Source organism: Gavia stellata, chromosome 6 (genome assembly GCF_030936135.1).
Source record: "Gavia stellata isolate bGavSte3 chromosome 6, bGavSte3.hap2, whole genome shotgun sequence".
Lineage (NCBI taxonomy): Eukaryota > Metazoa > Chordata > Aves > Gaviiformes > Gaviidae > Gavia > Gavia stellata.
Genome location: NC_082599.1, coordinates 47850211 through 47874120, shown reverse-complemented (window position 1 = coordinate 47874120; position 23910 = coordinate 47850211). Strand labels below are relative to the sequence as shown.

At 39.8% G+C, this 23910-nt stretch overlaps 1 protein-coding gene across 1 annotated transcript in view; it reads left to right on the top strand.

The window, feature by feature from the left end:
* Nucleotides 1-4332: 4332 nt before the first annotated feature.
* Nucleotides 4333-23910, top strand: part of CPNE4 (copine 4) — a 201979-nt gene continuing 182401 nt past the window's right edge. The window contains exons 1-2 of the mRNA XM_059819136.1: nucleotides 4333-4387; nucleotides 14107-14297. Coding sequence (XP_059675119.1) covers nucleotides 4333-4387; nucleotides 14107-14297 — 246 coding nt within the window. The remainder of the gene's footprint in view (nucleotides 4388-14106; nucleotides 14298-23910) is intronic.

Below are 23910 nucleotides of genomic sequence, written 5' to 3'. Positions count from 1 at the left end.
CCCAGTTCCCTCAGCTGCTTCTCATAAGACTTGTGCTCCAGACCCCTCACCAGCTTCGTCGCCCTTCTCTGGACACGCTCCAGCACCTCAATGTCCTTCTTGTAGTGAGGGGCCCAAAACTGAACACAGTATTCGAGGTGCGGCCTCACCAGTGCCGAGTACAGTGGCATGATCACCTCCCTGCTCCTGCTGGCCACAGGATGCCAGGCCAGGATGCCATTGGCCTTCTTGGCCACCTGGGCACACTGCTGGCTCATATTCAGCTGGCTGTCGATCAGCACCCCCAGGTCCTTTTCCACCAGGCAGATTTCCAGCCATTCGTCCCCAAGCCTGTAGTGTTGCACGGGGTTGTTGTGGCCAAAGTGCAGGACTCGGCCCTTGGCCTTGTTGAACCTCATCCAATTGGCCTCGGCCCATCCACCCAGCCTGTCCAGACCCCTCTGCAGAGCCTTTCTACCCTCAAGCAGATCAACACTCCCGCCCAACTTGGTGTCCTCTGCAAACTTGCTGAGGGAGCGCTCGATCCCCTCATCCAGATCATTGACAAAGATATTAAACAAGACCGGCCCCAAAACTGAGCCCTGGGGGACACTGCTTGTGACCGGTCGCCAACTGGATTTCACTCCTTTCACCACAACTCTCTGGGCTCGGCCATCCAGCCAGTTTTTTACCCAGCAAAGAGTGCACCTGTCTAAGCCACGAACAGTGGCTAGTCAAACAGTGGAATAGAGGTCCAGAAAGGCTGTGGGATCTCTGTCCTTGGAGATACTCAGCACTCACCTGGACTGGACCTGCTTTGAGTTAGGGATTGGAACAGAGACACCCAGAGGTCCCTTTCAGCCTAAATTACCCTTATCAGACAATATGCCTGCATTAACTGTATTGAAGACCTAGTGCAATTTCAGTTTAACAATACAGTAGCTTGTCAAATGTTGAAGTGTCAGTGATTGAGAATTAAAGAGCTCTTTTGCAGTATCATTGTCTAACGTGATGTATATTGAGACTGCTCTGAGATTTTTCTTGGGCAACCTATCTCACTTGGAAGCATAATCTTGGCAGAAGCCTAAGCTGGAAAAGATGGTCATAGATTACTTACCATAGATGGAAAGAACATAGCTGCTTAGAGGCTGAAAAAGAGGATGAATGGAAAAAGCAAGCTGAAACTTCATATCTGAAGTAGTAGCTAAATAAGAAATGCTGCAGTAATCACTTGACTGAAACAGTTTCCTTACCATGTTGCAAAATGCCCATGCTCCTGAAAAGGGGAAGATTAAGAGCCAGCACAAAGGGTAATTGAGGTAGGAAATGTACTTTCATGCCAGGCTTTCTAGCTTATGGTAAAATTCTCATGAGAAGAATTGGAGTTTTCCTCCAGTAAGTATTAAATCTTTGTCCGTGCTATTTCTACCTTCAATTAAGTTAATGTTTAAGATGTCTCTCTTTATGTGCTTCATTTAATAACATATTACACAAGTGAATCATTTGAAGAATTCTTCAGTGAAATGTAGAAATAATTTTCATGTAACATCAGCAAATTAACATCTCACTTTGATGTATTACTCTAGCTTAATATTACAGCTTAGTCTTTGTTGATGTATTTACTCCAAAGTTGAAGCAATTTAGAACACTAAATGGTATAACTGTGTATTTCATCTCATTACAGACTTAGTGCAACAGCAGTCAAGTGCCTGGTTATTGTATAAACGAATTTTTGTAGAGGGCAGAAATTATAGGCAAAATTTGCATTTTGGCTCCAGAGCATAAAGAATGTCATACATCATTCACCGGGTCAGACCTGAATTGCTATAATGTTTGTAATTGGCAGACAGTGCTTATGACTGAAACAGCAAGATGTTTTTAAAAGGGCATATATTTTTCAGAATGTTTTAGAACTTTTTGGCACATCTTTTCCATAGGTATCCAGGGCTGGATTTGATACCTCAGATCTATATGAAGAAGCATTTAAAGATCTGTCACTGAGACTTCAATATTGTGAGGACATGCATTTACTCTAAGTCATGTACTCTGATGTTTGTTTGAGTGGTTTTGGGTTTTGTTTTGTGTTTTTTTTTTTTTTGTTCTTTTCCTCTCTAAGCACCTTTACCTATGGGGACCGCTGGCACTAGAGAAGAAACTAAAAAACAAGTCTTCTGCTAGTTAAGAGGACAAAAAATTAAGATCTTGGGTTCCGTACTCATAAAAGCCTTTCAAATCTCTTCCATCTGGAGTTCCCTTACACTTGTGTAGACTGAAGCATGTTCATGAATTAGACAAGTAGTTATATGAAATTATAACAACATAATTTTTAAAAAGTAATGGAAAAAATCTCTCTCTGACTATTGGACCTATTTGCACTGAATCAATGCAGATCAGAGATAAGACACTGATAAACACAGAGTACATATTAAATGCCTTGTATAGTTGGAGTATTCAAAGACCAATTTGAGTATTGTCTGTTGGTACAGTTGCATTTTGGTTACTGTCAACATGCATATTCCTAATTCTAAAAAATATGTAGGTATAGAGCCTGATGGCTATCCTTTCAAAGTTAAAATCCAGATATAAATACTTCAACAGGGAAAACATTGCTTTGTGCTCTGAGCAATGATCAGCTTGTAGTTTGTTCTCAATTTTGTTTTCTTTAGTTCTTGGCAGCTCTCGTGGATACTTGCAACCCAGTTTAGTTATCACCACTACTTTTTGGTATCATAGGGTATCTACTGATGCTTCTCTGTGGGCTTCTACTCTTCTATGCTCTTAGGAAATGTCAATCTCGCCTTGAGCATAAGGAGTTTGAGCAGGCTTGTTTTGATGTTTCTGTCTCTTGGTGGTGAAGCCAAGAACATGACACTGCAAATTCTTGTCAGTCAAGTGCAGGGTGTGCAACTAGAGTGGAGGGCATGACAGGCACAAACAGATGTTGCAGTTTGGCTCCACACCTTTATTTTTACCAAAACCCTTAAGCATCACTTTTGAGTGATGTGCTGACAGCTCTTTTATTTAGGCTTATAAAGCTTGCAACTGTTTTGGTATTTCAAACAAATCAGCAACTTAGACATCTACCTAAGCTATGCTCAAGTGAAACGCTTGTTTTCTTTTCTCTGTGCTTTGCTTATGCTGCTGCAATTCATCCTTAGGGTGAAGATTGTCGCCTTCTGAGGTCTTCCATCACCATGTGAAGTGGACTATTACATCATGGTGTCCCTGCTTTGCTATTCCTTATCTATGTAATCTCCCAGATGCTTTGCAGCTGTCTCTTAATAAACAGTGTAAGAGAGTTGATAAATTTCTGTTTGGAGAGCAATCATATTCAGCAGACAGCAGGTGGGGGAGACAATTCTCAGTTCTACAGGTTTGGAGAGAAAGCCCAGGAATGCCTTTAAGCTTTCAATTCATTCAGCACCATGCCTTAGATAAACTGACCAGAGCTATTGCAATTGTTAAATGGAAACATCTGTCTGGGACTTCAATACCAGCCTCTTGTGTTTCCTCCATTGAGTGCCATCACGGCTGGCTTATTGGCATTGTTTTCTCTCTGTCATTTTAACCAGCAGCTGCAGTGGCTGGTTCATTTACTTTATTACACTTTGTATAAATTTGTCCTTTAAAGACAGATGAATGTAGGTGAAGCTGTGTGCAATATGTGCCCAAATCTTAGGGGTATTGCTTGCCTAATGTGAACTTCATGAAATGCTCTCCCACCAGACAGTGATGTCAAGATCAGCAGTTGTTATGCTGTTCTTTGTGGTGGTTGGCAGTAGGACTTCCATCAATACTGATGATATGAGTCCTTAATTTTTGTGTGCATTATTTAGGAACTGAGAAACCCTTTCCTCCACCTCCAAACTCTGTAATAATTAGCAGAGCTGAATTGGTTTACGCTTTTGTTGTCAGTATATGCTAACAAAGACTGATGGTGACTTGCAGATTTCACAAGGAAGACAAAACTCCTGTGTATACTCATAGGTTCCTTTTAGAAGAGCTTAAGAGACAATCTTGTGTCAGAGAAAGTTTTATGAAAGACATTCCAAGTATCTTTCTTGACGTGTGTAGTAGTAGTTAACAACAAAGATGTTGCTCATGTCCCAAGAATTCCTGAGGGAAAGAAACATTGAAAACTCTTGGTGGCTTGGATTCTTAGAGCTTGTTTTCAAAAGTCATGTTAAGCCAAAGCCTTGGCACTGTGTCAGGAGGAAGTAGTTCCACTATAACACAGCTGACAAAGTTGTGTTGCTCCCAGGGCCCAGGTTAGGATCTGTGTGAGGCTGTGCTGTGTCTTGACGTACTAGGACCCAGCTTTGGTAGCTCCGTAGAGCACTGTTCCTGTGAAGGATGGACATGCCAGCAGAGGAATGGCGAGGCACTGGCACCAGTGGTGTGTTTGGCACTGATAGGACCTTTCACTGACAGCATGCTGCAATTCTTTTATGAATCAATTTGATACTAAAAATAGCTACTGGCTTCTTCAGAGACTGAGTCTATGGTATGGGGGTACTGTGATTGCAAAGCACTCCCAACAGGGAGAATGATATAGCTCCATAGAATAAAGTCAGACTAAGCTAGTAGAAATGAATCTAGGAAAGAAATGAACACTTCCAATATAAATATAATTTGGCTGGCAGAGCTGCTTCTCCTTTAGGATTTTCTGGTGCCTGCAGTTAAAGCTGCAATGTGATAGTATCCCTTGCTGATTTAGCTGAGACAGTGGCAATGTGTGCTTGGCCTAAGTCACACGGGTGACTCCTCAAACATTTGATTAAGGATCTTTAAAAGAAAATAGAAAGTAAGTAAATGACAAGAAGGTGAGAAAGGCTCATGCTCTAACTTAAAATAGTGGTACAAGCCTGATCTGTTTTCTTTGAACCTCCATTGGAAAGGAAGTGAACTCAGGACCGGCTCTAGTCAGCAGGCAAAGCCGGCTATTGCCCAGCAGCCCCCTGAGGGCGGGAAGGCTGCTCCTCATATGTCAGAGTCCTGGGAGGCCATAGGAGTTCTGATTGTTGCTGAGAAAGGGATCAAGTTGGGGGAGCAACTATGAAGTGAGAGAGCAACAGCTTGTGGCAGGATCGGTTCCTCCCTTTCTTCTGCTCCCATCCTACCTGCCAGAGCAACTTGACATTAGAGTTCTGTCCCAGTTTTGGGTTCAGCGTGGCCCCAGGAACCTCTGTAGTAGTTAACTTCAGTTTTTCTCACAATGCTAAGAAGCCCTGAGCCAGCTTGTAGTAAGTATACCTTCTGCTTGCATTGCAAATGCAGGAACTGAACGGTGAATGGGAAGGTCTTCCTCACTGCTGTTCTTGATATGCCTATCTTTGGATTAGCAGCAGAAAGCAGCTTCTCCTGTAGCATCATTTTTATGCTGCAGGAAAAGCCGTTATGGCCATCTGTTGAGGAAAACGAGCAGTCTGCAATATGTTACATCTGTAAATGGATAAACTCTTCCAAGTGTTATGTGTGTTTATATACATACTTCGGTGTAATTGAGTATAACTGAGGAACACAACTTGCTGCTTCATTTCCCTGTAGTTCGTAACCAGTGTGCTTTTTTTGCAAGGTGGATAGTAGGTAATTGTAATTTCAAATGTGTTTTATGTATGTGTAGATGATAATGCAAGGGTTAACATAGTAGACTCTTAATCTTTCTTGTTGTTCAGAATTGGCTAATAATTTGAACAATAATTTTGGCTCAAATGTGTTCTGAAGGCTCTCAGCTGGGGTTTATTTGATAGCAGAATTGTAACTGCTGCACCTTGGAGTGCGGGGTTTATTTGATTTTTGTTCCAGGCTTATCTTTCTGTGAAGTATAGTGGAATATCAAATCAACTTCAATTATTTAAGATCCTTGGATAAGTAACTGTATTGCAAGGCTTCAGAGTTCTTGTTAAGACAAACACACTATTATTTTCCCTCTAATACCTAATTGGGAGAACTAATTTTAAAAAAGCAGCAAACACACATCCTCAGTGTGAATAAACTTTTTTTCTCTTTTTTCATTTGATATATCGCTTAGTACAAGCAGCAAACTAAAATGGCAAAGTTAAGAAAATACTAATGCCTTTTAGTGATAAGCAGTCAAATACATATCACATGCTAGTAGCTTTGAAGTTATTGATTAGAGAGAGATATTCAATTACGTTTTTGTGATTTGTTATGCTTACATGTGACTTACATTCACAAATCACACATGGTTTGCGTATAATAGGTTATTTTATTTTTTTACGAAACTCCTCAGTATGGTGTTTGAAGTGATTCAATGGTCCTGAGCTTTTCCATGCATCAGTGCCTAGTCCCTGTGCTTACAGCTACCCATTCTTCAGGTATCATCTCTCTCAACAGTAATACAGCAGACTCCTGAGACCCAATAGCCAAACCATTGGGTAAATCATTTACTTATTTGGCAGCCTGAATTTTACTGGTGCTTCATGTTACTCAGTCCTGCTCATAAATCCTCAGCTCATGGAATCATGTTATAGGACAGTTTGAACTTTGCTGGCGTTTCTTTTCTTTGCTTTTTAAACACATTTTAAACTTCTATAGTTGTGAGTTCTAATGACTTTGCAAATGGAAGTGAAATCAAGAAAGAATCCACTTTCTTTAATGTTTTCTGAGATAAAATAAGCTGGTTTCATGATTTAGAAGAGGAACACTGGGACCGTTTAATGTTTTTGCTTGGCAGTATTGAGTTGTAAGTTAAGGATTTGGACAGGCATATTTAAGGAAACAAGACCGTGGGTAAGAGAGCAACTGTGGGGCTAGCTGTTACAGTGTGTCAGGATATAGATGAGTCAGTCTGTTTTCTCTCTGGCTTCTACACTGTTCCCTATGAAATATACTCTGGTATCCTATTAAAACACCACGCTGTCTTAGAGGGTGTCCTTTTGTAAACAGTACAAAATATGCACCCCCCATACAAAAGCCAATAGGCTAGCCTTGCCACGGGAAAGCAGACTCCTTGTGAATGGCACAAATCCAGTGAAAGTAAATAAAACAGATTTTGGTTAATTCTGTGAAAAACTTCTGCTGCTTGTCCACTAAAAAGCATCGGTACCGCTTTCCAATAGCGGAGGACCCTCTTGTCTGCATTTATCCCTAGGGAAGTTATTTTGATCTCTTTTCCATCCAGTCTCTTGTCTTTTGTATTAATGATTTTTAGTTTTCTCTTCTCCTGCATATTACAACTTTGTAAGCAGGAAGACAGTGGGAACTTTGAGAAGAAAGACGTGACTGATGGCATGATCTACATACTAAAGGAACAAGGGAGAATCTTAGATTTGCACCTCTAATAGAGGGTAATAGAATATATGTGTATTTTAGCTGCTGACTCTTATAGGTGCTTTGCATTGCATCAAGGGGGTCTGACTTCAGTGGGGACCACTCAGAATATCCAGATTTGGGCACATCTGAGCATCTCCTAGTGCTCCAGTTATCATGGGATTTTCCTCTCCCTTAACTGAAATGGAGTTATTTGTATAGGTGCAGCACACTTTTGTACAGTGTTCTGTCATACATTAGATGTCTCAATTTCTTTTCAGTGACTTTCCCTTCTCCCCTTTTAATTGAACCAGCTAGTTCTATGGTAATGAGTCCTTTTGAACTGTCAGTGTGTGTATATTTCCATTTACACTGCTGGCACTTTGTTCTGAACTTTCTCCCCTTCTGTCCAAATAAATTACTTGCGCTATCAGATCTGTCTCATTGTTCACAATAGCACTGCTGTGGATTCCTTAGATCTTCCTTGCTTACTGGATTTATTGCTCATTTTGCAAAAGGCTCTTTCAAGCTTTAGTAGGTGTAACTTTAAATAATTCTCGTTCATTGTTGTATGAGTCAGAGAATAAGTATGAGTATGAAGGAGGAAAAAACATATTTTTAATTTAATTGCACAAACTATGCTGTGGAGGGGTCTAGCTAACCTATTGGCTTCTCGTTATACAGTAATTTATATTCAAATTAATTTTGACAGATGGCATTTTGTCTGTATTAGCTGTGATCATTTAAACTTCTGTAGCAATTTATAACGTAGTTGCTGTTGACCAGAATAATTTTTTAATACTGATAGGAGGAGATTAGTCTTGTGCAGTGATTAGACATACGGCTGATGATCAGGAGTCTGTGAGCGTGGTCACATATAAGTAGTTGAATGACCATGTTTTAAGATAGTACTGATTGTTCATGTGAAGTAAGTTTCCAGAGATGCACAGAGAAAGGCCAAGAGGCAATGGTCACAGCTGCAACAAGGATTAGATATAAGGAAAAAAATAGTTCATAATGAGGTTGGTCAAACAATGTTACAGGTGTTACAGAAAACCCTATGCTATCAAAATGCTACAGCAAAAAACCATGTTGCTTTACAGAGGGAATGGAAGGCAATGAACATCAGTTTCTGTGGCTGATCACTGGTTCCCAATCATTGATATACATTTGCAATGAAGACAGGTCTGCTTTCTCTACTATTAGTCTGGGCTCTTGCTTGCCTGTCTTCAGTCCTGGGCCAGCCAGATATCTTAGCAAGTTCCTGATTAAGCACATGGAGTATTAATTTAATCAACTTGTTCAATCAGGACCTCCTGATGAATTCCCATCTTTACTCATTTGCACAAAGCTTATTTGCCAACAACACAGCTCAGTGAGAAGGAATGGGTCACTTAAAGCAGTGATTTCACCTAAAAATGAACATGACTACTTAGATTTTGATTTTGCCAGAGTTATAACATAAATCAAGAATCTAGAACAGAACTAGAGGAAACAACTTTCCCAGTGCTACAAGGATCGCATTTCTTAATAATGTAGAAAAGTGGTTTTCCATCTCTTTCAAACTGTGAAACGCTAACTGTTTTCCAGCAGAAGCTGGTAGTCTGAGTTTTATGAATTTTAAGCTGCTAACTGTAGACTTGGTTTTCATATTTACTTTTATTACACTGTAAACCCTGGAAGATCCACAAACTGTGGTTCAAAGCTTTCCGTCTAGAGAGTTCAGCTGCTCCTGTGTTTTGAACACTAAATGTCTCTCCTGTATATAATTTATAAGTATAGATAAGTAGGGAGCAGCTAGTGCTACAACATCCAGTGCTTTTAGGTCTTGCCCTCTTTTGGAGGCACTTATTCACAGCTCTTATTTCATGTAACTCTACCATTAGTATTTCCCACTGCATGCTCATTCTGTAAACATAATTTACCTTTCCAGGAGCAGAGTCTTGCTGTTTACTTTTGCAGAAGCAGACAGATGCTATTGGCTTGTTTTCATTTCAAGACCAGGGTGCCAGTAAAACATATAATTCAGACACAGCCCTCAACATACGGTGACGGGAAACTTGCAACCCCCAAATCCATTTGCATGTACTTTGGTCTGGAGTACAGGTTTCTAAATAACAAGCCCTGTTTCCGAATGCAGAGCATACCAGTTACTGTCTTTAATCTCAGTATCTTTCTCATTCCCTACTCATTTATTACCTGAACTGAAAGCGTGGCTGAGTGTGCATTTTTCCCTGATTCTTTGCAAGGTGCTGTAGAGAAGAAATCTCTTTGTACTTCACCTAGACAACTTGCAGAAAAGCTTTTGGAGATTGTGTGTGCGTAGGAGAGCAAAATGACAGAGTGGGCAGAGGAGAAAACTTGAAATCTGAGTTCAGGTAATATCTTAGATTTATTTCATGGTGAACCTAAGGAGCCTGGTTATATTTTGTAGTGAGGTTCTCTAAAGCCCTGTATGGATCACCAGTTCATAACAAGGTGGATCTGATTGTTTGTGTGAGCTGAAATCAAGGCTTTTAGATCTGAGAGGCATGTACTGTTGGTATTTCACATCACAGAGATCCTTACTTTAGTAGGCATAGATGACTACATGTTTTTAAGCCATTCAGTCCCTCTGAGAGGAGAACGACGTAGCTGGGAAATGTGTAATACTGGTTTTCAGTTATCCAGCCAGGCACAAATTTCTGGATTTTTCATTAAAAGCTGTTGCTTTTAATGAAATAGCTACACATAGGAGCCTTTATAGCACTAGTTACCAGAAATGCTGGGCTCATGTTTGTCTTTTGATTTTCTGTATGGTTTTGGAGCCAGGGGGCCCAAATCATAGATTAGTACCCACCTGTGCTAAGCACAGGAAAAACACCAGATCAGAGGTAATCTGTACTCTAAAAGGTTTACAATTTGATTGTGTCCTACTTACTCACAAGTAGTAGAGGCTGGAAAGGACCTCTGCAGATCATCTATTCTAAACCCTTGCTCACAGCAGGTTGCTCAGGGCCATGTCCAGGCAAGTTTTGGGTATCTCCAAGGATGGAGACTCTACAAGCTCTCTGAGCAGCTTGTTCCAGTGTTCAGCCAACCTTACAGTAAAAAGTTTCCTTTTTTAAATTTTCTGTATTTCTGTTTGTGCCGGTTGCCTATTGTCCTGTCACTGGGCACTGCTGAGAAGAATTTGGCTTCATGTTCTTTATTCCTCCCACTAGGAACTTATACACATCAATAAGATCCCTGTGAGCCATGAATCTCTTAAAAATGTCAGGGCATATTATTTTCTGCTAAATATGCTCTAAGTATGCCAGATGTAGAATATGTTAGGGAAAGTGGAACTGCCTTCCCAGGTCCTAACTTTTTCTTTGTATTCCATAGGGTAGATGGCGCTTTTGAGGTCTTTCAGGCTTTTTTGTTAACATAGTACGTGTTTCAATTTCAGAACCGTGTACTTTAAGTTTTTCTTCCAGTTGATACTGTTTTCTTCCTTGCTCTTTCACCATGGAGAGGTGAAACCATAAGGCCTGGTCTTGCTTCCTTATTCTGTGCAGTCTAGCACTGGCTAATGAGATTGTGTGGGAAGCGTGTAATGATACACTGTTTTCCTCTTTTGCAGAGGAAATGAAAGCGAATGTATGCAGCAATGAACTAGAAACTTCAGTAGTATATGACTTATCACTTTTAGTTCACTTACTTTCATATCTATGCTATCGCTTTCCTCTCACAGATACAGCTCTTAATCAGTGCATATTAAAGCCACGTGGACAGGAATAGCGAGGTTCTAATGAAGTGAAAAAGGAAGAGTTTGTAGCAAAGAAAAATGAACAATTTATTCCTCCATCAATAATGTACGTAGTTAATTGACAAAAAACTTCTTACACAATATAACTTGTCCATGTTTACGTAAAATAATACTTTTTTTAGTCACTTTCAGTAGGCTCAAAATCTATTTTCCAGGCCCCCAGCTTCCTGGTAACATGACATCAATACAACAGCCTAAGCTGGTGATTATATTAAAAGAAGAATATAATGGGACAAAAGAATAAGACTGTGGCTTGATCTTTTCCATTGATAAATTTAGAACTTGTAAAAGCTGAAGTAATAGTTGTAGTGATAAAAAGAAATATAATTTTATACTTACCCGCTGTTCTAAAAAAAAAAGTGTATAATTATTGTGGGAGGAAGAAAAATACATCTCTCCCCCTCACTCTGCTCCTTTTTCCATTCTCTTTAGTATTGAAATCATCTGGTTTAATTAAATCAACAACCTATTTCTGCACAAAAGATGACATTTCATTAATGATATAAGACGTGCATGAGACAGAATTAACCCAATTTTCAAATGGATTTCAATTTGGAAAGGGCAACATGTAGAAATGTCTTAAAAATGTGTGGGATGAGCTTGTTGAGCAGCTTTCTGAAGGAGATGGGATTATAAAATGATGAATAATTAGACAACGGTCCCTCCCCCACCTCAGTTTCTAACAGTCTTTTTGTAATCCCAGTTGATGGAAACTTCAGTACCTGACATCATATATCAGGGGTATATTAGAAATAGAACGAAAAAAGAGACTTGTGACGATTGCTAGCAAAATACATATTAATACATATAATTTTCTCTGTAATTTTTAGCTAAATATTAGCATTCAGTGGCTTTGTCAAAGTTACCACTGCCTTAATCTGTTCTCTTTTTGGAAAAAAAGCAGTAAAAAGAAGAAAACCAGTCTCCCAAACATTGTTTGGAATCATCACTTTTGGTAGCACTTTTTCCAGACACTTACTGTCACGCTTAGTTGAGGTATCAGATGTCAGGTCCCTCTTGCATGTGAATCATTGCTTCTCAAATAATGATTTTATCAGAGTAGTTCCAATTAGGCTAGAGTCCAGTTCCCCCTGCTTGCCGTTGCTTTCAAGCTAGGACTGTGATCTTGCTGTCGCTGATGTGAATTGATCCAGCACAAAATGTTGTTCTCCACCCTGTAAAAGATTTTGAGATTTGAGAGGTGCTGGTCTATTTGCAGTGTCAGGAGTCTTAGCTAAAAATGTATGAGAAACTCAAACTAGTGTATAGGAATACACTGTGTGGAAGTTGAGTATGCTCTTTGGGCTTTGTAACATAGCATAATATCATTACTTTTCCATATTTTATTTAGCTTTGCCTTTTTCCTGGTCACATTTCTTTCCTAGCGGTAAATCCAAGGGAACATAGTTTAGGCGACAGTGTTTACGGGTAACTGGAAAGGGCTGAAGGAGGCTGTTTTGATCTTAGGATGTTGGGCACTATGGTCGCGGCGTGGCTCACATTTCAAGAAGCCTGTTTTACCGTAAGGAAATGCGCCTGCACAGCCTGAGCTAGAGAGAGTGGTCAGAGTCCATTCACACCCACTTCACTTACAAACATACCGAACCCAACAGGCTGGGGTTTTCACAGCAAACCGGTGGTTATATAGTAAGTTGCTGTATAGATTTGAATAGATTTGAAGAATTGTAAATTGTGAACAAGTTTTTCTCTTGTCTGCAAGGAGAGCAGATCATCTGCCTCATCATTCAGACTTACATTCCTGAAGTTTATCTGTATGTATTAGAGTTCCACACAGCATTGCCGAATCTTCTTATTCTGATATTAGAAACACCTTTCTATTTTTGCCTTTAAAATCATAGAGAAACTGGATATTCTGAAGGTGTGGGTTTGTAGTTTTTGTTTTTATTTTTAACTTCTGAGTTGGGGAAAAAACCTTCACTTTCCTTTCTAAATTGCCAAAAGTTAACTTTTATCAAAACAGTTCTCAAAAATTATTAACCTCTGAGAATGGGGAAGAGGCAGTGAAGAGGTTTGAAACAGACTACAAAAAATCTGTTGATAGGCTGGTAAGATAAATCTGCCCTTTAAAAGTGTGAAATTAATTTTTGCAGCTCTTAGGTATGAGGTAAAGGGGGGGTGAAGGCGCTAGTCCTTGTATTAGGAGACAGATTTTTAGGGGTCAGACTGTGAAGCTCAGAACAAGTGAGCAAATCAAAGTGTTCCCATATTCTTTATTGAGGCAAAAATGATACTATAGTGATTTTTGCTAAGCTCTGTTAAAAATGGGTTTTTGTTGATTCTGTTGAGAGCAAAAGCTTGAGTTGCAAGACCGGTGGTGTTTCTAATGAAGTAAGGGCCAGAAGTTCCCACTATTCCAGGCATCTGTGTCCATGTAACTGTGATTCCTGACCCAAAAGTGCAGACACTGTATAATGACAAGATTTGCCAGCATAAATATCCTGCCCTTCTGCTTAGACCATCAATCTTGACTACTTGCTTAGGAATGGCGGGAGGTAATCTTCTGCAGTAAGTGTGGAAACAGAGAGGGAAATGTATTTTGGAATTTAATTTAAGGTTGATATGAAAGGGACCTTCTATGGCTTTTACACAAAAAGTTTGTGTAAGATGAAGTGCATGCTTTTTAGATGGAGTATGGAGAAATAAAAGCAGATTGAAGGAGTGCTGAACAAATTTAATTTATCCTTGTTACTGGAATAAAGTATTATCAGAAGAAATTCAGAATTACCATCCTGGCTATCCTCTGGCCTGGGGAAATGTGGCTGTATAAGCAGGAGCAGAGCTGGAAATCAAGATCACAGTTCACCCCTCGAGTTCAGGGGCATGTTGGAAAGTTTCATTCTGAAGTTGACTTATTTCTAAACATACAAGATGATGTATTTCTTTCTTCCATGGGTATTCCTTTGATTTTATTTTTTCCTCTCTTGCTCTGGATCTTTTTCACAGTTACAGTGTCCCATTGGCTAGCAGAATATTACATTGGCTTCCTCATGGAAGGAAGGACTGTACTGTGCATGCACTGTTCTTAATGGACGTTTTCTCTCTTTCAGAAAAAGGAATGAAGAAAATGAGCAACATCTATGAGTCTGCAGCCAATACCCTGGGAATTTTTAACAGCCCATGTCTGACTAAAGTGGAGCTGCGAGTTGCATGCAAAAGCATATCAGACAGGGATGCCCTCTCAAAACCAGACCCTTGTGTCATCCTTAAAATGCAGTCGCATGGCCAGTGGTTTGAGGTGAGTGTTTAATAAAATAGAAATGATTCTTCTGGTGCTTTAGGATGGCATAGAAGAACTGAGGCAAAATTCAAATAGCAAGAACACTAAAGAGAAGAAGTAATTTGAAGTCTGTGGCATAATCTTGTAAGAGTGAAGGGAGATTTTTCATTAACTCTAACACACTTTGAGTCAGATTCTTAATGATACTTGGAACTTCTCTTTGGAGTCTAGATTAAAAATGAAGATGATTAAAGAATGAAGCATCATAAAACCTTTCCCTTTAGGCCCTCTTGTTTCATAAATGCTATATAATACCAGAGATAATGATAGTGACCATCGTGCTTTCCAATCTAAAGAAGAAAAAATGCCGTGGAAGAGAGGAGTATTTATTACTAGTTGGCAAGGAATTTGGTGACAGAGTAGTTTGATTTGCAAATTTTGAGCATTACAGCTGTATTCACAGTTGAAGTTAGTAACTTAAACTAATGCATTTCCCTTATTAATTTGCGTTGTATTGCAGATTGCATGTTTGATTAAAATGCCACTTTGGGTTATTTTACCTAATCTTAGAAACTATTTGATTGATAAGTGGAAACAGGACGTCTTAGAGACATGCAAATTGTAAATAAAGAAGATTAGAATGGAATGTAATATTTTACATGAAATCTTGATAGTTATTTTACTTGCAAGTTACATTTGAGTGTTTGTGGCTAATCAAGGTAAAAGGTGTGAGTTTTCATGGAAAGTATGCATGAGAAAATTAGGAATGTATTAAATCCAGTTCTTATTTGGAGTGAGTATTCATCTCTCTCTTTTCAACAGTTTCAGTGTTCAGAATAAGATTGTGTTATCTATCAAAAGATAACAATAATAGCTGTGAGCATACGAGAAAGCAAAATCTTCAACTGATGAGTTTTTTAATTTAGCATTTTCAGCCAAGTCTGTCAGACTTTGGGGGTTTTCTTCCAGTTATTCCAAATGTGTGATTTTGACCTATGGACTGCTGAAATTTTTCCAGTGCAGGGTCAGCACCAGCATAGCAAACTTAAGGTTTTTTGGCAGTAGACTTCCTCTTTTCTTAGTTCACTGCTGTGGAACCATTAGATAGGTCCCTGGTAGAAAACCACACTAGTGGTTAGTTTAGATAGGTCCCTGGTAGAAAACCACACTAGAAGTAGAAATAAAATGCTCATGATTGTTCTAGTGCTACAAAATCAGTGTCTTCATGTAATTGAAATTTAAGGTGATATAACAGCCAAAAAAAGGGTACTTCTAGCTAGCCGTGTAGAAAGGAGCATTTAGCTGCACTGTATGAAATCACTCAAACAGTGGAAATTAACCAAGCAATGGATTAAAGGTCAAAATAAGTGAAATGCTGCTGCTTGGAAAGAACAGACTGAAATCTTTTGGGCCATTTCAGTGCTCTGAATAACGTCGAGTGCATTTCACACAGTTTGTCTGTGGCCAGTTATGAGCAGCATAAGTAGCTTTGAATTGTATATTCTTATGTTGTAATGGAGATTCCCTTTATTTGATGTGGGTTTTAATTTGAAAAGTGATTGTCTGAACAGAGTAATTCTTGCAGAACAGATCTGCTTACTGATACGATTTTCGCCTTACATCAGTTGTTCCTACTGTCTAATGAAAGTCCAGGGTACTCATTTCAGTATGAACAAAAAGTTTTTATTAGTTCATGTTTCTATCGGTGCTCCAGAGCTAATACAGCTCTGACATGCTGAGCCTTTTCCTATTTTGGCCCACACATTCTCAGCAGAATTTTTAATTAAGTTCCAATTGCTGAGTTAAATTGAGCAGAGACACTCAGGTATAGCTGAAGACATAATTGGCTGGAATAATCTTCTGCTGATGACAATCAATGATCCAGCAAGACCTGAGACAGCAGACAGACTAATAATTTTAAAAAAATCTAGTTATCAGTGAAGTAAGTATATTTGACATAGAAATCACTAAATGACAACCCAAAGAGGAGTGGAACTTAAGAGTTTTGCATCTGTGGATTTAGTGACTTCATGAACTTGTCTTGAATTTCCAGATACCTTAAACCCCTTGGAGGTTGGATGTCTCCAAACAGACTGTAGCAAAATCCAGTATTACGGAAACATGCATACTGATCACATATTCTGGTTGTGTGGAGGATTTATGAACCAGCAGCAGTTGGGTTGAAGGTGCCTGAAATACAAGTTGTGGTCTGTGTATGGTTGTGCTCTTGCAAATAAGTGCTTTTAAAATGTATGGAAGGTACTGAGGACTGACTGCACAGCTCCTACTGGGCCAGATGCAGCTGAAGCTGGTGGGCTCAAGTTGATGGGATTGCATTGTGCATGCTATTAAAGATGCTAGGACGTGATGGATTCACTCTACAGATGCAGACAACCCCTGAAAGTGAGAAATCTGGGCATATTTGTCTCTGGGAAAATTTTGATAAAACATGTCAGCCTGAGGAGAATTTTTTTTTTTCAGTTCTTCAGTACTGTGTGTGCATATGTGATTGTTTGTGTAAATTATGCCACCCTCACATATAAATACATAATGAAAATATTCATGCTGTTGTAGAGTGGGTAGGTGCTGTTTCCAGAGATTGGAAATGGCATATATGTATTTAATTTTTTTTAAAATGTGATTGTTTTATGGTTTGTTTTTTTGGGTTTTTTTGGTTGTTTTTTTTTTTTTTTTTTCTGTTACGGAATGGCTGAGGTTGGAAGGGACCTCTAGAGGTCATCTGGTCCAACCCCGCTGCTCAAGCAGGGACACCTAGAGACCATTGCTCAGGACTGTTTTTTGAATATATCTAAAGAGGAGGACTCCACAGCCTCCCTGGCCAACCTGTGCCGGTGCTTGATCACCCTCACAGTAAAAACATCCTATGTTTCAGTTGGTGCCCATTACCTCTGGTCCTGGCACTGGCCACCACTGAAAAGAAGCCTGGTTCTGTCTTCTTTGCACCTTCCCTTCAGGTATTTATATACATCGATAAGTTGCCCCTGTGAGCGCTCCAGGTGTGACCTCACCCATCCTGAGTAGAGAGGAAGGATCACCTCTCTTGATCTTCAGGCAATACTTTGTCTAATGCAGCCAAGGATATCATGTGGCTTTGCCACAAGGGCACATTGCTGGCTTGTGTTCTACTCGGTATCCGCTGGGACCCCCAGGTTCTTTTCTGCAAAGCTGCTTTCTAGCTGGTCGTGACCCTCAGCATGTATTTGTGCATGCAGTTATTCCTCTGCAAGGGTAGGGCTCTGCACTTCCCTCTGTTGAACTTCATGAGGTTCCTTTTGGCTCATTCCTCTAGCCTGTCAAGATCCCTCTGGATGGCAGCACGACCTTCTGGTGTATCAGCTGCTCCTCTCAGGTTGGTGTCATCTGCAAACCTGCTGAGGTTACACTCTGCCCCATCATCCAGATCATTAATGAAGATGTTAAACAGGACTGGATCCGCTATTGATCTCTGTGGTACACTGCTAGTTACTGGCCTCCAACTAGACTTTGTGTTGCCGATGACCAGGCTCTGGGCCTGGCCATTCAGCCAGTTTTCAATCCACCTGCTCATCCATTCCATACATCAACAGCCCCTCTATGAGGATCTCATGGGAGACAGTGTCAAAGGCCTTACTGAAGTCCAGGTAGACAATATCCACTGTTCTCCCCTCATCTACCAGGCCAGTCACTTCATCATGGAAGTTTATCAAGTTGGTCAAGCATGACTGCCCCTTGGTGAAGACATGTTGACTACTCCTGACTTTCTAATCCTTAATGTGCCTGGAAATGGTTTCCAGGATTAACTGCTCCATCACTTTCCCAGGAATTGGGGTGAGGCTGACTGGCCTGTAGTTCCCTGGGTCATTTGAGGATGGCCACATTACTCCTCAGATGTGAAACCATTAGGAACACAGGCAGGACATGGACAACTACTCAGAGAAGTCTCAGTGTTGTCCTCAGTTCTGGCCCCAATATACTTGCTGGTTTTCTCTTCCTGTCTGGGTAGATGTTTCCCTATAAACAAACCTGCACGCGCACATGCACAAATGTGTACACGTACCTCCCCGCACCCCATCATTTCTCTTTGTATGTGTGTTGATGCTGTCTGAAAAGCACTATCTCCACCAATCTAGAATTAAAACGATGTATTATGTGTCCCAGGAAAATCAACAGTTTACTCTTTCTCTCACATGAAGTTTTGTATTTTTAGCCTGAGATGACTGATAGGGTGTGATATAGCACAATTTAAGATTTTTGCTATCCATATGTACTAAAAGACAATTTGCTGATCCGGGGCTGAATTTTAGCTCTTCTGGCCTTTGTTTTAGGCAGGTGCATTTGTAGGGGGACCAAATGTTGTACCTCTTAAACTGTTTGTTTAAGATAATGATTTGATGGCTCTTTTTCCATATTGATTTGAATGTGTTCAAAGAGTTTAATTACTGGGACTAAGCTTCAGATGGTGAATGGCTGAGTGGGGTAGTGGAATCAGGCAAAGGTACATGATGATAAATTCCTTTGCTCCAATGATTATTTTACCCACCTCCAGTGTGAATAAATAGTCCTTGTGTAATAAATTTTAATTGTGTGTAACACTCCAGTCTTCAGCTGAGATGTGCTAGCACTGAAATTCTCATTAACTACTTTTTCCTAAGAAAGTAGCTTGGGCCCGTTCACAGGTTGTTATCTGCATATGGCAAGTACACGTTGCTTTGAAAGTCAAGTAGGTTGCTGAGCTGTGTCTGGTCACATGAAATTTACATGAGACCAGGAGGTGTAATATAGCCTGATGTAGCCAGATGGAACATGATGTCTGTAGCTATGAAAAGAGAAGAGGAGCTTAGGAAGACAGTAGCTGTGTTTGGAAATCCGGGAGGCCTTCCTGTAGCTGTACTCTTACAGCTTCCTGCAGCCGGACATAGAGTGTCTGCTACCTTGTGGATTTGAAGAGCCAGCTGGAGTTTTTGCTTTTTCCCCTAAGTTTTTATTAAACTTGAAGTAACTGCAGAGCAAATAAAGCAGCACCCAAAGACAACATGCAGTTGTTGAAATTCATGTTGATGGAAATGGGTGAAATTTTTTGGATGGATAGGTTTGTTTACTGAAATAGTGGTTTGGGTTTTTTTTTTTTCATTAAAAAGTTGTCTGAAGTCACAAATTTGGTGAAGCTCGGTGAGCTTTGATAAAAAATGTGTAGGGTAAGACTGCAACTTTTCATTTTGGTGTTTTTAAAATAAAAGGCATTCCCTTGCCATTTGATTTCAAAAATCAGCTTGGCATGATTAAAAAAACAAAACTGAGTTTTCTTTTTTTTTTTTCCTTTTGCTTTGAGCACTAACCCCGCACATCCACACAGACCTTCATGCAAACAGACAGTAGAGACCAGCTTGGAAATGCATGGAACTAATTAATGTGTAGAATACCAGTGGAGGCTACTAAACAGGCTACCTAGGAATCAAGCTATAGGAAGGATGCAGTCTTGCTCTTCGTCTGTACTTGCTTTTCCCCTTAGTCCTGTGCTCTCTTTTGTTTCATTTCTGAATTAATTCCAGCGTCCCTCTCCTTCCTCTGCCTCCTCACCTGCCTTAGCTCCCTGTTTCCACTCCCAGCACCTGCTGCCTTGTTTTGTTCCTCTGCATATTGGAGGGTGGGGGAGATTCCCTGGCCCTTCCTAGCATGGGGGAAGGATCTGAAGAGAAGACCTTGCGGCAGACTTAAGCTACTTGTTTCCATAGATACCCAAAAGTCTCTCTCATGTTATCCATCTGTGGCTGTTACAGCCCACCGCAGAAGCCAACAAGCCATGAAATAGGGGAGTCTGTGGGTTGACATGTTCCATGACTACCAAACTGTTCCAAAATAACTACAGAAGCACTGTGAAGAGGAATAAATATATATACATGTATAAATAAACCCAAATAAATACATCTTTTTCAGTTCATGTAGATGAACAGAGTAATAGATGAAGCATTTGGATGGAACTGAAAGTTTAACGATCAGGAACAAGAACCATAACCACCAGCCATACAGAATCAGGCTCAAGGCCTGTCTAACCCCATCTTGCATCTGCTAGTTGGTGACAGTGAAGAAGTGTGAGATCAGGGAAATGTAAAAGTGTGTTTCCAGCTTGCTCTGCCAGCCCTCAGCAACGCGCAGCTCAGGGAGTTCTTAAACAAGAGTTTGTGTCTTTGTAATTAAAAAACATTGGTAGAATGACTTCCATAACTTTGTTCAAATAATTTAAGAAGTTTTTGTATTTAAAAAATAAACTTTCATGATATCCCGGGACATAAGAGTTCTGCAGCTTAAGTGGTGGTTGAATAAAGTAATAGTACGTGTATTTTTTGAACTTGCCACTTGCTGATTCATTTTAAGTCCCTTGTTTCCTGTATTGAAGGAGGCACTGTGAAAACCCCTGTTCAATGCCATTTGGGATTTTAGTCTTCTGATTTGTCTGTGACTGTATAAGAAGGCAACCATTATGTCCTATATTTTGAAGATTAAGCATATCTAACCCATCAAGGAACATGGATTAGTTTGGATGGTTATTTGAACCACATTTATTTCAGAACATTTTAGAGATGCAGTACCAAAAGCTATTGCTATATTGCCATAGAGATTTTCAGGCGGTGATTTGGGATTCATTCTCTGCTTAAAGAGCTGCAAGACTTCACAGTGGACTGGTTTATTGGATGTTTGGTGGCTTTTTGGAATTTTTTTTACTAATAGTCAATGCTAGAGCAGATTCTAGATATTCTTTTTCTGATTTTACTCTAAGATTTCAACTTGGTGAACAAACATCCTCTATAAAATTAATTGTAAGTAATGAGGTAGCAGTAAAATGAACATACCATCTTATGAAGATTTTTCTCTGACGAAGAAAGGGAGTTACAAAGTTCCGATGAGACATTTTATATCAGGTTATGCACAATTTGGTGGTAGGGAGGTGTTTCACTGAATAGCTGTTATGAAATTAGCTCTTTTCATTGTGAAGAAAATTCCAATTCATTTGCAGATTTGGGTTTTTTTCTCTTCCGGATGTAGAATGGGGCTGATAATTGGAAATGCTACCTACACTTTCTCTGGCCAAAGGTAGGACAAAGTCTTTAATGAAATAACTAGATTTATTGTAAATACTTTTTGGATTCATGCAAATCTTGGTTGATGAAAGCCAACAGGGAAGAATTGAGTCTTTAACTGAAATGATCAAGACCTTAATCAGGAAAGAAAGGCAATGAGATTCTTTTTAATTAAGCTACCATGTGGCCAAGGTCCTCCCATTGCTGACTTGGAGCTGGCAATCTAGTTGATTGGCCCCTACTGCCCAGATCTCTCAGGTCTATAGAGCACTTAACTCTTGTGCACAGATCTGTGCCCTGCACATCCTGCAGGTGATGTTCTGTTAGCGCAAGTGTTGATTACTGACCTTTGGACCTAAGGAAAAATGGGAGCAGTCCTGCTGCATTCATTTCTGAAGGAGTATTCCTAGAAGATGATACTTAAGAGTTTTTTCAGGTGCCATTAGACTCCTCTTGTTCTAACTCCTCAAACAGAAAGCTGTTCTTTTATTTACACCACAGCAATGTGCCAGTGTACATGCTTTTATAGCCTATTGTATCCTCATAATTCAATACTGTTCTTTTCTTTCTCCTTTTTCGTTAAGTGTATGTTGATGCTAATGAATGCTTCTTTGCTCAAGACTACGTGGTAACCTCTGCTGCTGCCAAGATTTGCTTTCAGCTTCTGCTTTCTATTGCTGGTAAATTTCCCTGAAGTCTTTCTGTATGGTGTGAATGACAAAGACAGCTCATCTTTTTCAAACACCACTGGAAGTCTGCAGGGTCAGGCTGCAGGCTAATTGAATATTTTATCTCTGTCCGTTCTCAGCCTGAATTCATCTAACTGGATATGTTACTTTCCAAGCCTTAATATTTTGGAGGCATCCTCTGTTCCAAGGGCTTGCCTGTTGAAGAGCTCCTGTCATTAACTCTTTCAGGAAAAAGAAAAGTTCTCCACATGGAGGGAATCTACTGTGAAGTTTTCCTCCATATCCTACAGAACATCTTTCATAATATTCTGTTAAGCTCCTAATGCACTGAGTACATTTTTACAAACATATATGCATAAACTCAAAACCTGGAACTGCATTTTATATTTTCTCCCAGGTCTTTTCCAACTACTTATGCAAAGTCAGAAGTCTGAAAACTAAAGGTTGTAAATCTTTTGTGTTGGCAAATATTTGATTAGGAGCTGGTACTGGGAATTTTTTCCTCCTGTGCCTAGTTCAGAACATGAACATCATTAGGTTTTGATGAGATTTTTCTTTTAACACCCCAGGTAGTAATATGTGACTATTTATTTTAAATCCATTTTATAAAAACTCTCTTTTGCTTTTACCTCATCCATCACTGCTGCTTTCTCTTGAGCCTCCTCCTTGTCTCAGCATTTAAGCATAGCCACAGTGCTTTTTCTCCTGTCTTTTTAAATCAACTAGTCTTTAAACTTGAACTCATTTGAATCAGACAGATTGTCTTCAACTGAAGTCAAATACCAAATTTACATTGGGTAAATACATATGAACTGTCATAATGTTCCACTAGCTTAAACAGCAATTTCTGCCTCTGTAGTGCAGTTTGTGAAACATAATGCATGCACAAAGGAGAGAAAGACAAAACTTGCATTGTAGAAGTCTGTTTTCTTACTGAGAGTGGTCATGTTTGGGCTGACTGCTTTCTCTCTACCAGAGCTGTGGGATCCCCTGCCACAGCGGGAGGCTGGCTTCTGGCTGTATCTGTCCAACTAAATCTCTTCAGGTCCCCTGTCTTGTCTGTCATGGCAAAGTGAAGAGTATTTTCTTATCATTTACATAAATTAATAAAAACAAGTGTACTCCTGGGAAGTCAGGAGGGAGCACTTATATAGAGAGGTGGTAAAAGCTACATTGTCTCTCCCTGATCCTGTGGCCTTGGAGCATCCTCTACTGGGAAGATCTGCTGTTGGGACCAATTTCCAGAAGCCTTCTGCCTGGTGAATCTGCCTCTGGGAGAACCATCAAAATGAAAGAGTCAAAAGACTTGTGGGATCACGTAGTCATTTTTCCATGCTAGGAAATAGTTACCTGCTTAAAAATCAGTTTGATACTATACTAGCTTAGATGAAAATCTAAATGACCTGTACTTGTTTACACCCTGTTCCAGTGCCTAGTGGATCAGCGATTGTGAAAATAATTGAAGAACTCTGTTTCTTGCAAACAATTTCTGTATAACATGCTCAGCTTCCATCTTCAATTAGTGTATGTCAGTGTTTTGCAAGCAGCACTATGCATGTGTCTTCCCATTTGTACCTGTGAAGGAGGGAACTGAGCTGGGTGCTCAGTTGTCGGATATCTCTATGCCTTTGCAAACATTTGTGTATTGTTGCTGGTAGAAATGTCTTGAATGGCTTTAAGCTGCCTGAAAATTTTGCCGTGGTCTTAACTGTTGAGTAATTTGATTGCAGCCATGAAATATCAAGAACCAACTGGGAGGAGTTCTCATTTGTTCTTCTGTTTATCACATGTGGTCAAAATACTATGGCTGACAAAGTATGTGACTTTATTAATAAGCTCTTTTGCGTTAGAAACAGGGCACTTGAA